General features: G+C 58.5%; 2 protein-coding genes across 5 annotated transcripts; one reads left to right on the top strand and one right to left on the bottom strand.

Moving 5' to 3' along the window:
- Nucleotides 1-1,103: 1,103 nt before the first annotated feature.
- On the bottom strand, nucleotides 1,104-4,491 carry ZNF524 (zinc finger protein 524). 3 transcript variants are annotated; one of them, XM_090260159.1, is made up of 2 exons: nucleotides 4,387-4,491; nucleotides 1,104-2,170 (listed from the first exon to the last, which is right to left on the bottom strand). In XM_090260159.1, exon 2 carries the CDS (start codon nucleotides 2,129-2,131, stop codon nucleotides 1,334-1,336), a length of 798 nt encoding a protein of 265 aa, XP_090116285.1. In that variant the 5' UTR covers nucleotides 2,132-2,170; nucleotides 4,387-4,491; the 3' UTR covers nucleotides 1,104-1,333. The 3 variants fall into 3 exon arrangements, with proteins under 3 accessions (XP_090116285.1, XP_090116286.1, XP_090116284.1); XM_090260160.1 differs by lacking the exon at nucleotides 4,387-4,491 and adding an exon at nucleotides 4,247-4,271; XM_090260158.1 differs by lacking the exon at nucleotides 4,387-4,491 and adding an exon at nucleotides 3,704-3,795.
- On the top strand, nucleotides 3,481-9,981 carry FIZ1 (FLT3 interacting zinc finger 1). 2 transcript variants are annotated; one of them, XM_090260157.1, is made up of 3 exons: nucleotides 3,481-3,990; nucleotides 5,859-6,206; nucleotides 8,391-9,981. In XM_090260157.1, exons 1-3 carry the CDS (start codon nucleotides 3,481-3,483, stop codon nucleotides 9,576-9,578), a joined length of 2,046 nt encoding a protein of 681 aa, XP_090116283.1. In that variant the 3' UTR covers nucleotides 9,579-9,981. The 2 variants fall into 2 exon arrangements, with proteins under 2 accessions (XP_090116283.1, XP_090116282.1); XM_090260156.1 differs by lacking the exon at nucleotides 3,481-3,990 and adding an exon at nucleotides 4,462-4,595 and having other exon boundaries at nucleotides 5,857-6,206.
- The last annotated feature ends 2,079 nt before the right edge of the window (nucleotides 9,982-12,060 follow it).

Genomic DNA, 12,060 nt, shown 5'->3' with positions numbered 1-12,060 from the left:
GTGGCATCACCCGGAAATTGTTAGAAATGGAAATTCTCAGGTTCCCTGATCCAGACGTTCTGAATCAGAAACACTGGGGGTACAAACTTCCAGTTATAGAATGCGTACGGCACAGTGACGTCATGTACAGCATAGGAAATATAGTCAATAATATCATAATAATTTTGTATGATGACAGGTGGTAACTAGGCTGATCGTGGTTATTTCGTAATGTATAGAAATACCAAATTACTATGTTGCAGACCTGACACTAATATGTCAACTAATAATAATTTAAAAAAAAACCTTCAGGTGATTCTAATGAAGGCTGAAGTCAGAACCACAGCTTTACCACACACTTGACACTGCGCCTCTTATGTATCTTATATACCCCTGACTCAGCCCCACCCCCAGCAGCTAAGCCCAGTTCTATTTAGCTCATTCTGCTAAGTCCCCCTCTCAGGTACACCTTCTCTTCCCTTGCCCTGAATAGCAGTCAGGCCCACCCCTCCGCATCTTAACAGGTCACTCCCACCCTCCTGACACCTTGCTCTCCTAGTTTCCCCTTGAAGCCCTTCCCCTCAGATAAACACTATCCGTTCCTCTAAGCGCCACCCCAGCCCCTGAGCCCCGCCCATAGCTCTCACCTACTTGCCCAATAAGCCTCCTGGCTCAGTCCCAACCCCGCCTCCCACTTCTTAGCCTGTCCCTCCAGGCCACACCTCTTACGGACCTAAGCCCTGGCCAAGCTGTCAGTTCTGCCCGCCACTATCAACTCAAGTTTTTCCTTCCAAACAGGGTGAGCAGGAAGAGATGGGGCAAACTGGAGGCTACAAAATTTCCAGGAAACTGGCTGGAATGGGGGTGCAGGCCCTACAATCACATCTGCACAGAAGGTTCAATGTTTTACTTAGAGTGGATATTTAGGGGAGTCCTTTCGGGTCTTCAAGAGGTGCGAGAGGGGACAAAGGCTCCCCCCAAGCCACTTCTTTAGCACCAAGTTAATGAGGCCCATGACCTGCGGTCCTCCCGAGTTCCATGCACTCCCATGGGTGGTAGAGCGGCAGAAGGGCATTTGAACGGAGTAGAGGAACCCTGGTACCATCACTGAACACACACGGGAAGCCAGAGGCAGTGATTTATTTCCGTGGCTCTTGCCTCCAAGGGCCTGTCAGTCCAGGAGAAGGTGGCAGGAGGCAGCAGGGCCAAGAAGTTTAGGTCCTTACTGGCAACCCCCTCCCACAACAGGAAGACCACCAGACCTGAGGGTGTCCCAGCCTCCCTGCCCAGGCGCAGCACCAGCTGAACCCCCAGCTCTAAACCTGGCCTGGGGAGGGGTGGCTGGGGGTGTAGGTCAGGCCAGCTCTTTCTCTTCCAGCTCCTCCTCCTCCTCCTCTTCCTCGGCCCCTGCTGTGGCCGGAATGCCCTCATCATCCCACGGTGGCTCAGGCCCTGGGTCCAGGGAACAGACGGGAGCCCCCACGGCCTCGGGGTGCTTGCGTTTGGCATGGCGCCGGAGCGAGTTGGCCTCTGTGAAGCGCAGCCGGCAGATAGGGCACTGGTAGGGGCGCTCCCCGGAGTGGACGCGGTGGTGATGGGCCAGCTCACCTGCCTCCCGGAAGCGGCGGGGGCAGAGTGGGCAGCGGAAGGGCCGCAGGCCAGCATGGATATTGCAGTGCCGCCGCAGGTGGCTGGACCGCTTGAAGGTCTTGCCACAGTCCTTGCACTCATGTGGCTTCAGCTCCGAATGCGAGATGCTATGGCGCTCCAGGTCCGAGAGGTAGGGGAAGGCCCGCAGGCATACTGGGCAGAAGTGGGGGGCCTTCTTTGGGCCGGAGCCCTCAGGCCCGCCTCCTGCTGACCCTTCAGAGACTGTATAGGGCACACCCTGGTCATCGATCAGCAGGAGGTCGCTGCCGCTGTTGCTGCCCACAGGGACTGTCACCCCCTGCACCAGCGGGGCCTCCTGCCCTGACTTGGGGGGGCGGCCCCGCTTGCGGGGGAGGCCGGCCTTGAGCGTCTGATTGGAGGAGGCAGCACCCCCAGAACGTCCGCCTCGTTGGCCCGGGGGAACAGAAGGTGGTAAGGCCAGAGGTTTCTCTTCCTCCCCGGGCAAGGACGAAGGCAACGGGTCTGGGCTAGGGGTGTCCATTGAGCACTGGGGGCCTTGGGTCTGGGCACTGGAGCCGGGCTAAGAGGAGAGAAAGAGCAGCTGTCAGCGCTGGGAGGGTCTGGAGCACCCGTTGTTCCCCAAGACCTTACCCATCCCTTTGTCTGAGCCTCACGAGCTGGGAATGGCTGACATTCACCTGTATGCACAATTACAGCGATGCTGGTGAGTAAAAGAGCAAGGTAATTCTGTGCCAGTTGGTAAACAGGCACTGTCCAGAGCCCCACAGGTGTTCCCCAGGCCTCCCTATCCTCTACCATGGATCTCGAAGTTCAAGGTCAATTTGAGTCAAAATAAAGACAAATCTTGAAGGGAGTACAGAGTCCAACTGAGGGTACAGGCCAGTGTTGTGATTCTTAAAGTGGACAGTCCATCAAACCCCAGAGCCATAGAGGCATCAGAAATGTTCTTGTCCACTCTTGATTGGCAGAAGTGGGAAGGCGAGGGGTTCAGGACCAGAAAAAGAAAGGGACTGGTTCCAGGTGATGTTTGACCCTGCGTCACAGGTGAGGAAATATATTGGAGTCTGGTCTCCGGAGTCAGGCGTTCTAGGTTCGATTCCTGAGTCTGTCACTTACTCTCTGTGTGGCTTTGGGCAAGGCGCTCAGTTTCCTAAGCCTCATTTAAGCTTTCTGCACATTAGGACGAACAGTCCCACCTACTTGCAGGATCATGCCATGAGGATGATACACATAAAAGTGCTCAGTACACAGAGCACTTAGGAGGCATTAGCCCTCTGGGTAAGGTCACAATCACCCTCGTTTTCCCAATGGGAAAACCGAGGCACATCAAAGTCAAGTGAGTTGCCCACGTTCCCTCTTCCAGGAAATGGCAGGGCTAAGATTCGAACCAGATCTCTTGAGGACACGACAGCCCAGGGAATAAGAAAGGGACTCAGGGAGACAAGGGGACATCATGGGGTCCGTTGGTCCCGGGTTTGATTGGATACAGCTCTGTGAAATGGAAACACCACAGCTGTCCGTTGACTCATAGTAAGGACTCAATAAACCACCCCCGCCCACCATCATCAGAGCTCCAACCAAGAAAATGGGGTGTCACAAAGGGGAGGGGGAGTTAGCACAGGTGCACTTAGGAAGAGGGGCTGCAGGTGCCACTGCATCCCGCTGGAACAGGTACACAGGCGGAAGCCCAGAGGCGGGGCAAACGCTTTTCCAGGATCCCAAGGTTCGCTCCGAGGTGGGGGGAGGGCCTGCACTACAATCACAGCCTCCGGAGCGGAGTCCCGACCCTCGCCCTCCGCCCGAACACTAGCAGGCGCGCGCCCGGCGGCCCCCGAGCGCGTTGGGCGGGCCCTACGGGGGCGGTGGCCAATGAGCGGTGCCGGTCCGCGAACGGCGGGGGCCGCCAGGAAGGGGGTCTGCGCGAGCGCGCGCGCCCGGGCCAGCTCCGCGGGGCGCGAGGTCGGCGAGCGCACGCCGCTGCGAGCGCGGGAGCAGGAGCAGGTGTTGGGGGGCGCGCTCCAGGAGCGCGCGGCCCCGGGCCTACCCTCCCTCCGCTCCCCTTCCCCCGCCCGGACCCCCGCCTCTCGGGTACCTCATTTGCATGTCGCCAAGGCTCGCGAGTGTGCGCGCGCGGGGGGCTACGAGCCGACACATGGGAAGAGGCGGGGGGAGAGGGGGCCCTGCCCCTCGGTGGCGCGCACGACGGGCGGCCCCGCCCCTCGGAACGGGCGCCGGAGGCCCCACCCACTACCCCACCCCGTCGGACCCGTGCCCGCTGGGAACAAAGGGACTCTCTGGGTTCTAAGGTCCTCAGCGCTGCGCTCCCGGCGCACTCGTTCTCCCCGAGGGGGAAGTAACCCGCCAACACATCCCAAACGGGTAGAAATGCCTTTCCTTCCACAAAGTACCCATTTGGAGACCCAATCAAACAGGTACCGAAAGGATGAGAAACGGGAAAATGGCTGCTCCTTCCCGTAATTAACATGGCGCCTGATAAGCTTCAAAGCCTCCTGGAAGGCTGAGGACAAGATGGAACCTGCTCTTCTAGGTCTAACGCAATAGGCAGACTTTGATTTCCCTTGTCTCCTGATGCAACTCTTAACTCCCTACCCAAAAGGAACCTGAGGCTGCGAACCTGGACTCAGACCTGCCCTCATCTGCGCTATCCTCTGCCAGCGTCGACACCGCCCGGAGGAGGCGGCACGCTGAGCTTACTGCCCTTAGTCTGTATGGCGCCAGGGTCACCCTGAACCCCGCCCCTCTGCCTGCCCTTACCTAAGATGGCGCCGGTCTAGCTTCTCTCAGAGTGCTGGGAAAGAGACGGGAAAGAGGGAGAAGGGCGGGCGGCTGGGAGGAGGGAGGCCAAGAAGGCGGGAGAAAGGGGGAGTGCGGGGGAGAAGGTAGTCGAGGCGGAAGTCGAGGGGCCCCCCGGGTGGAAGTGACGCTGCCCCCGCTGCCCAAAATGTCGGCGCCCAGAGGGAGGTGTAAGTAATTAAAGAGGAAAGCCGACTGACTTTCCCGGCCTCCCGGGGCCGCCCCAGGGCTCCAGAACCCCTGTGCCGTACGAGCGAGGAGGACTCGCCTGGCCGCGGGTCCCGCTTACCCTGCCCCCGCCCCGGGCGCCAGGGGCCGCACCTTTTAGGCATGGGGGGGAGGGGCACAAAAGGCTAGCACTGTGCGAGTGGGCTCCCTAGCGGATTGGGGAGGGGGGCCGGCCCGGCCTGCTACTGGGTGGGGAGAAGGCGGGGCCTAGTGGAGCCGGGGGCGGAGCAATGATTGAGAAGAACTGTGGGCGTGGTTTATGGTGAAGTGGGCGGGGCTTGGTGGCGGGAGCACGTCCGTAAGTGGAAGTGGGAGGACCTTAGGCAAAGGGGTGGGGTTCACAAGGGGGTGTGGCCCAAAATGGTAGAAGGACCCGAACTGAAGGGTTCTAATTGGGGTTGAGTGGGGACGTGGGGTTCAGTGTGAAGGTGTGAGGAACTTAGAGTAGACGGATGGAGTTTGTCCCGGGGTGCGGCTTCGAGAAACTGAGGGGGTGGGGTTTAGGCGTGTAATATGGGGAGTCTTAGTGGAAATATAAAGTCTTTATAATGCGGGTGAAATGTAGAAGGCCTGGGGCGAGACTCAGGAGGGCTGAGAAACTGAGAAGTGTTGGGTAGACTGGGTCTCGGAAAGGACGGGGCTAACTTCAAGACTGGGTTTAAAGACACATTGGGGTTTGGAGGCAGGTCTGAGTGGAGAAGAGACTTGGGACTGAAGAGGACACTTGGAAGAACTTAGCTGATAGTAGTAAGCGCCACAGGCGAGCTAGGTCCTCCTAGTATCCGTATTTTGCAAGTGAAGAGTTTCAGTTGGTTTTCTATGAGGTTCCAGGACTGGCATCTTCCAAGAAGAGTGGGAGGAGCTTGTCAAGGAACAGAAGAGGCTCCTGGAACAGTGTGAGGGACTTTGGAAAGAGTGGGCGTGGCCTGAGCGAGGGCGGGCGGGGCTAGAGGAGCAGGAGTCTTCGCAGAGAGCGGATAGAGGCGAGCGATCATGATTAGGCAGGTCGGCAGATGAGTGCGGGAAGGGTTTGTAGAATGGACTTCAAGACAGTGGGCGTGGTCCTGGTGGGAGTGGCTTAAAGGTTAGTGGTCAGCGCTCCCAGGGGGATAGGTGGTGGGTCTGTGAGTCTCAAGAACCTGATGGGGAAGCTCTAAAGGGAGGTGACTCCCTCACCTTCGGTCCCTGTCTCCCCTGCTCCAGAGAGCCCCCGCCCACACCTGCCCTCACGCCACGCCACCATGGATGACGCCCCGCCGCCGGCGCCCCCTGCCCCTGCCCCAGCCCCAGCACCAGCACCACCCGCCGCCGCCCCCCGCGTCCCATTTCACTGCAGCGAGTGTGGCAAGAGTTTCCGCTACCGCTCGGACCTGCGGCGCCACTTTGCGCGGCACACTGCTCTCAAGCCCCACGCGTGTCCGCGCTGTGGCAAGGGCTTCAAGCACAGCTTCAACCTGGCCAACCACCTGCGCTCGCACACGGGTGAGCGGCCCTACCGCTGCTCCGCCTGCCCCAAGGGGTTCCGAGACTCCACTGGCCTGTTGCACCACCAGGTGAGTTCTGCAGGCCCACCCAGCTGCCTCCCTGGGCTACACACGCCCTTGGAGCCCCATCCCGACTCTGGGGAGCAAGGAAAACTCCTCTTCCTCTCTCCATTCCGACCAAAGCACCCTGACCAGTCAAAACACCAGGGGTCTGCCTTTCGGTCACCACCTACGTAGGGATTGAAGGAAAACGTTCATAGTACATTTGCCCCACCTACAGGCTTCTCTTCTCTCTCATCCCCCTGGCCATACACCCCCCGCCCCTGCCCACCAGCATCTGCAATTTTGTGTTTATTCTTTCCTTGCCATTTTTAAAAACATTTACCACATATATACTTCATTCTTTTATTCAGCAATGATCTTTGAGAGCTTTCCCTGCTCCCAACACTGGGGTTGTGAGAGGGAAATCGGTCAAGTCCAAGTCTTTGGAGAACTTACATTCCATTGAAGGTAGATGATCAACAAGAAAGCAAATACACAGGCAAGAATGTTCTGGAAAAGGAGAAGTGTTAGGAAGGAAATTAAACAACAAGCCAACGCACAGGCGTAAAGAGGGGAGAGCCAGGGGCCATCAGACAAGGTGGGGAAGGGCAGGGCAGGGTGATACTTGAGTTGAGACCTGAAGTATGAGCAGGTATCTGCATGGGAACGGCATTTCAGGCAGAGGGAACAACAAATGCAAAGGCCCTGAGATGGGAGGAGCTTGGTGTATGCAAGAAAGGGATGGGAGACTGTGTGGTTGGGGTGGAGTGAGCCTGGGGCAGAGCAGAAGGAGCTGAGGTAGAGGGCAGGCAGGGGCTGGGTCGTGTGCACCTTCCCCGCTGTTGTGAGGAATGGGATTTTATTCCATGGCCCAGACGCTTCCTGCTACAAAGTTACGTAAAACCAGACGCATCACTGGCCTTTCACACTTGTTCCCTCCTCTGTCCTATGGTAGGGTAGCTGCCTTGGTTCAGGACCTCACATCTTGGATGTTGGTCCCAACTTTCTACCTCCTATCTCTCCCCGTCATGCCCAGCCACTGCGACCTGGATTCCACCACCATTAAAGCCCCTGATCCTTTACTTGATGGGACAGTCACAGCCCTCTGAGGTCTCACCCCTGCCCAGGAGTGGGTTATAATTCAACTGAGGATTTAATGAGTATCTAAGATCTGCAGGGTCCTTGGGGGGAAAGGAGAGAGACAAAACAGGCACAGTCCACTCCTGTGGCCTCCCAGAGCCAAGCGTCTAGTGGGGGTAGCAGTCACTGAACAACCAAGTTAATAAATGTCAAATTGAGACACGAGAACAGGGTTACCGTATTCTGAGGCTAATACAAGAGCGCTCTGAAGTGGTCCAGGTTGGGGATGGTTTTTTTGGGCCCGCGCTCCTATGGCGTTGGGTTCCCAACAGACATGACTAATCGAGCGCTGCACTCCCTGTCCAGCCTCAGGGTCCTCCCCACAGCTCCCAGGCAGGCACTACCAATCAATAGAACTCTACACTCAAAACCTGTGTCTTATTATTCAGGACACTTCAACCACAAGGGTTAACATCAATAGACACCTGTGTGAGCCATGGTCTTGTTCAGCCACCTAGCCACATTAAAGGTGCTCCACGGCCACACATGGCTAGTGGTCGCTGTTTCAGAAAGTACAGAAAGGGAACATTTCCATCACTAGCAAGCGCTATTGGATGGTTCCACTCTGGAATGTCCTCCGGCATTCATAGGAAGAGCCACCTTCTACCCCAGGCGATCATGGAAGTTCTTCTCTCCCTCCCCTCAATATCCACTGGTTTACATGCAGAAGTTTGTTGAGAGGCCAGTCGTTGTCCAAGTTTTTGCAGGAAGTAGAAGGCAGAGCTGGGAATTGGACCCAGGTGCATCAGAGCACAGATCCTCAGCACTTAGCCACTCTCCCAGGAAGTCCCAGTTTCCTAGGTGAGCTTGTTGGAATTGAGTAAGCGTTAGTCGGGAGCCATGGGAGGAAGAGTTCTCCAGCCTCAGGAACAGCATGTGCAAAGGTCCTGAGGCTGGACTAACGGCATGCCAGTGTGGCCCAAAGCAGAGAAGGGGAGACAGCAGGGAGGCTAGGTCATGGCCTTGTAGACATGGCAGGACGCTTGGGCCACCTCCCTCTGAGAATCCAGGAATCTGCCCTGTGGGCTAGACTCTCAGCACTGATACTCTACTCTTCCCTCCGCCCTCCAGGTCGTCCACACTGGTGAGAAGCCCTACTGCTGCCTGGTCTGCGAGCTTCGCTTTTCCTCGCGCTCCAGTCTGGGCCGCCACCTCAAGCGCCAGCACCGCGGCGTGCTCCCGTCCCCGCTGCAGCCCGGGCCTGGCCTGCCAGCCCTGAGCGCGCCCTGTTCTGTCTGCTGCAACGTGGGACCCTGCTCGGTGTGTGGGGGCACGGGTGCTGGCACTGGAGAGGGCCCGGAGGGGGCGGGCCCGGGCAGCTGGGGGCTGGCAGAGGCCGCTGCTGCAGCCGCAGCCTCGCTGCCCCCATTCGCATGCGGCGCCTGCGCACGGCGCTTCGACCATGGCCGTGAGCTGGCGGCCCATTGGGCCGCACACACCGATGTGAAGCCCTTTAAGTGCCCGCGCTGCGAGCGCGACTTCAATGCGCCCGCGCTGCTGGAGCGGCACAAGCTGACCCACGACCTGCAGGGCCAGGGCGCACCGCCAGCACAGGCCTGGGCCGCGGGGGCTGGTGCGGGGCCTGAGACGCCTGGAGAGGGCGGCGCCGCGGGGGCGGGTGACGCCAGACCGGCCTGGGACGGCGGGCTGCTCCTGGGCCGCGCAGGGGGCGGCGTGCCCGAGCTGGGGGGGCTGCTCCCCGAGAGTGGCGGGGAGGCCCCTGCACCCGCGGCGGCCGCAGAGCCATCGGAAGACACCCTGTACCAGTGCGATTGCGGGACCTTCTTCGCTTCGGCCGCGGCGCTGGCCAGCCACCTGGAAGCGCACTCGGGGCCGGCCACCTACGGCTGCGGTCACTGTGGGGCCCTGTATGCGGCCCTGGGGGCTCTGGAGGAGCACAGGCGAGCCAGTCACGGCGAGGGTGGCGGGGCAGAGGCGTCCACGGCTTCCGAGGGGGAGCCCGCATCCGGGGAGCCCGCGTCCAGCTCTGGCCGCGGCAAGAAGATCTTTGGCTGCTCCGAGTGCGAGAAGCTATTCCGCTCCCCGCGGGACCTGGAGAGGCACGTGCTAGTGCACACGGGCGAGAAGCCGTTCCCGTGCCTCGAGTGCGGCAAGTTCTTCCGCCACGAGTGCTACCTCAAGCGCCACCGGCTGCTCCACGGCACTGAGCGGCCCTTCCCCTGTCACATCTGCGGCAAGGGATTCATCACACTCAGCAACCTCTCCAGGCACCTGAAGCTGCACCGGGGCATGGACTGACCGGGCCACCACCTGGCCCGGGGCTGGACTCGCGCCCCCAGGGGACCACCCAAATCCACACACGGGCCCTAGATGAGGGGCCCTGGGACTGGAGAGATGGGATTCAGGGACCCCAGGGGACCATCCAAATCCAGACACACGCCCTGAATTGAGGGGACCCTGGCTGGAGAGGTGGGGCCAGGAGAAACCTACGTAGGCCCCCTGAGCTGGGGGACAGCGAGTCAACCAAAAGACACCTCCTCTGGGGGCCCGGATCTATGAAGATTCCTGAACTTGAGGCCTCCCTTTCATCTGTGCTGGGCACCCCCTCATCAGCGGGGCCCTAGGCTGGGGGACCTAGGAATGAGAAATGGGTCTCCACAGGTACTTCTGACCTTAAGGGTCCTCCGAAAGACGGGCATCCCCTCCCCAAGGGACGCCCGCCATCTCCCTGAGAGCCATCATTCCTAACGACCTTGACCTGGAGGAAGTGGGGCAACCATGTCCCTAAATTTCCCTAGGTCCCCTCCAAATGCTACCCGCCAGTCACTGGTGCCCTTAGATAACAGACAGAGCCGGAATCTGCCTTTCCCCCACCTCATTCCCTGTGCTGGAAGGACTGGGGTAGATGCCCCTGGCCCTCAACCCACTCCCCAAGTAGGCCCCCCTCCCCTACTGCAGAATGGATCAACCTGAACGATCTTCCCCATCCCCAAGCACTAGAATAGGCTGGTTGGAAATCCCCCCGCCCAGTAGGATGGACTGATCCAGGTACACACCCTCCTGTCCACTGGAAAGGGCTGGCCCAGGCTGTGGCCTGCACCCGCCCTCCTTACAGAGACTACGGCAGACACAGACACCCCTCTTCTGCGTCATTCCCCATCCTGTGATCTCACCTGAGTGGGAGGTGGTGGGCCTCAGAGTCTCCCTCCTGCTCTGCTGTAGAACCTGTCAGTCTTTCCATTTCTGTCAGTTTTTCTGTCTCTGTGTCCCTCCCAACACCAAGGGAAATGGGGGTTGGCTAGGGGATCCTCCCCATGACCCTTGACCTCACCCCCTCTTCCCAGTCCCCGATGTCTCCAGGACCCCAATAAACCTCGTCCTGTCAGTCAATGCGGCCTCATTGTCTGAACTTTGGCTCCAGGGGGCGGGGTTCCTCCCTCCCTGACTTAGGATAGGCCCCCTAAATAGAGACAGAGTCTTCATCCATCCGAGGAATTTGGAGGCCTTGAGATAGTGCATGCCCTTTAAAATCCGAGATGGTTTAAGTGTCATCTAAATGGAACCCTGCCCCCTAAACACAAGATCCACCTCCACAGGTGGACATGCCCCCCCTAGAACCAGACATATCCCTCTGAAACCACCAACCCTATGGGACATGCCCCCTAAAAAACAAACTGTCACCTTACAGACAAGTTCCTATCTTGGACTCTGCTTCTAGGTCACTGAGTTCCTTAGAGGTATCTCAGACCTCAGATTAGGGTCCTCCGGTCAGAGAATGGATAGGTCCTCAGATTGCCTCCTGGACATCAGAGTTCATTCCTATACCAAGTGCCCATCACACGCCAGGCACTGTAACCCCTCTAGGGGGCCCAACGGTGAACAAATCCACTTGGGGAGTTGTTGATAGTCTAGCGTGGGGCCGACAGGGTGTAGCAAAGAGTAGTAAAGAAATGAGGAAGGTCATTTCAGAGGGTTATGAGCGCTCTGAAGGACGTGAGTTAGGGGGTTAGGAAAGGGAGCAGCTGAACTCTGCCACCTTAGATGGGGTGGTCTGGATAGGCTTCCTGCAGAGGTGGCATTTGATCTGAGAGCGGAGTGGTGAGGTGGGAGAGGCCAGGTGGGTCCCGGTTGGGCCCAGGAGGAAGGGGTGAGACAGGTGGGGAGGTAAGTCGGGTGGGGTCAGGTCCCACAGAGCCTGGTGGACTGAAGTAAGCATAGGGTGGTGCTTCCTGGTCCATGGTGAGCAAGTTGCTAAGGGAGACTTTACAAAGCTCCCTCTGGCTGCTGAGTGGAGGAGGATCTAGAGGGGAGGCAGAGTAGAAGCAGCAGCAGACCACCTCAGTCCACCAGGAGAGAGGCGTGCGGGGGCCTGCACCAGAGTGACAGGGACAACTGGGTGGCTTTGAGATGAATTCTTGAGGTAGAATGTGTGTGTGTGATGGAAAGGAAGGAATCAGGAGAAACTGGTTGGGTTGTGGATGTATTAAGCCCAGAAAACTAGAGGACAAGCTTGGGTAGGGGCAATGGGGATCCAGAGTTCCATCCTCCCCTGACCGGTGTGACTCAGTTGGTTGGCTGGGCATCATCCTGCAAAGTGAAAGGTCACAGGTTTGATTCCCAGTCAGGGCACATACCTAGGTTTCTGGTTTGGTCCCCAGGCGGGGCCCATCCAAGAGGCAACAGACCAATGTTTCTCTCTCACATTGATGTTTTCTTCGCTCTCCTTCTTGCTCCCTTTCCCTCTCTCTAAACACAAATAGAATCTTTTTCAAAGAGTTCC

This window comes from Furipterus horrens, unplaced genomic scaffold (assembly GCF_987537825.1).
Source record: "Furipterus horrens unplaced genomic scaffold, mFurHor1.1.pri manual_scaffold_13, whole genome shotgun sequence".
NCBI lineage: Eukaryota > Metazoa > Chordata > Mammalia > Chiroptera > Furipteridae > Furipterus > Furipterus horrens.
Note: the sequence above shows the minus strand (reverse complement) of the source record. Positions and strands in the feature narration are given on the sequence as shown.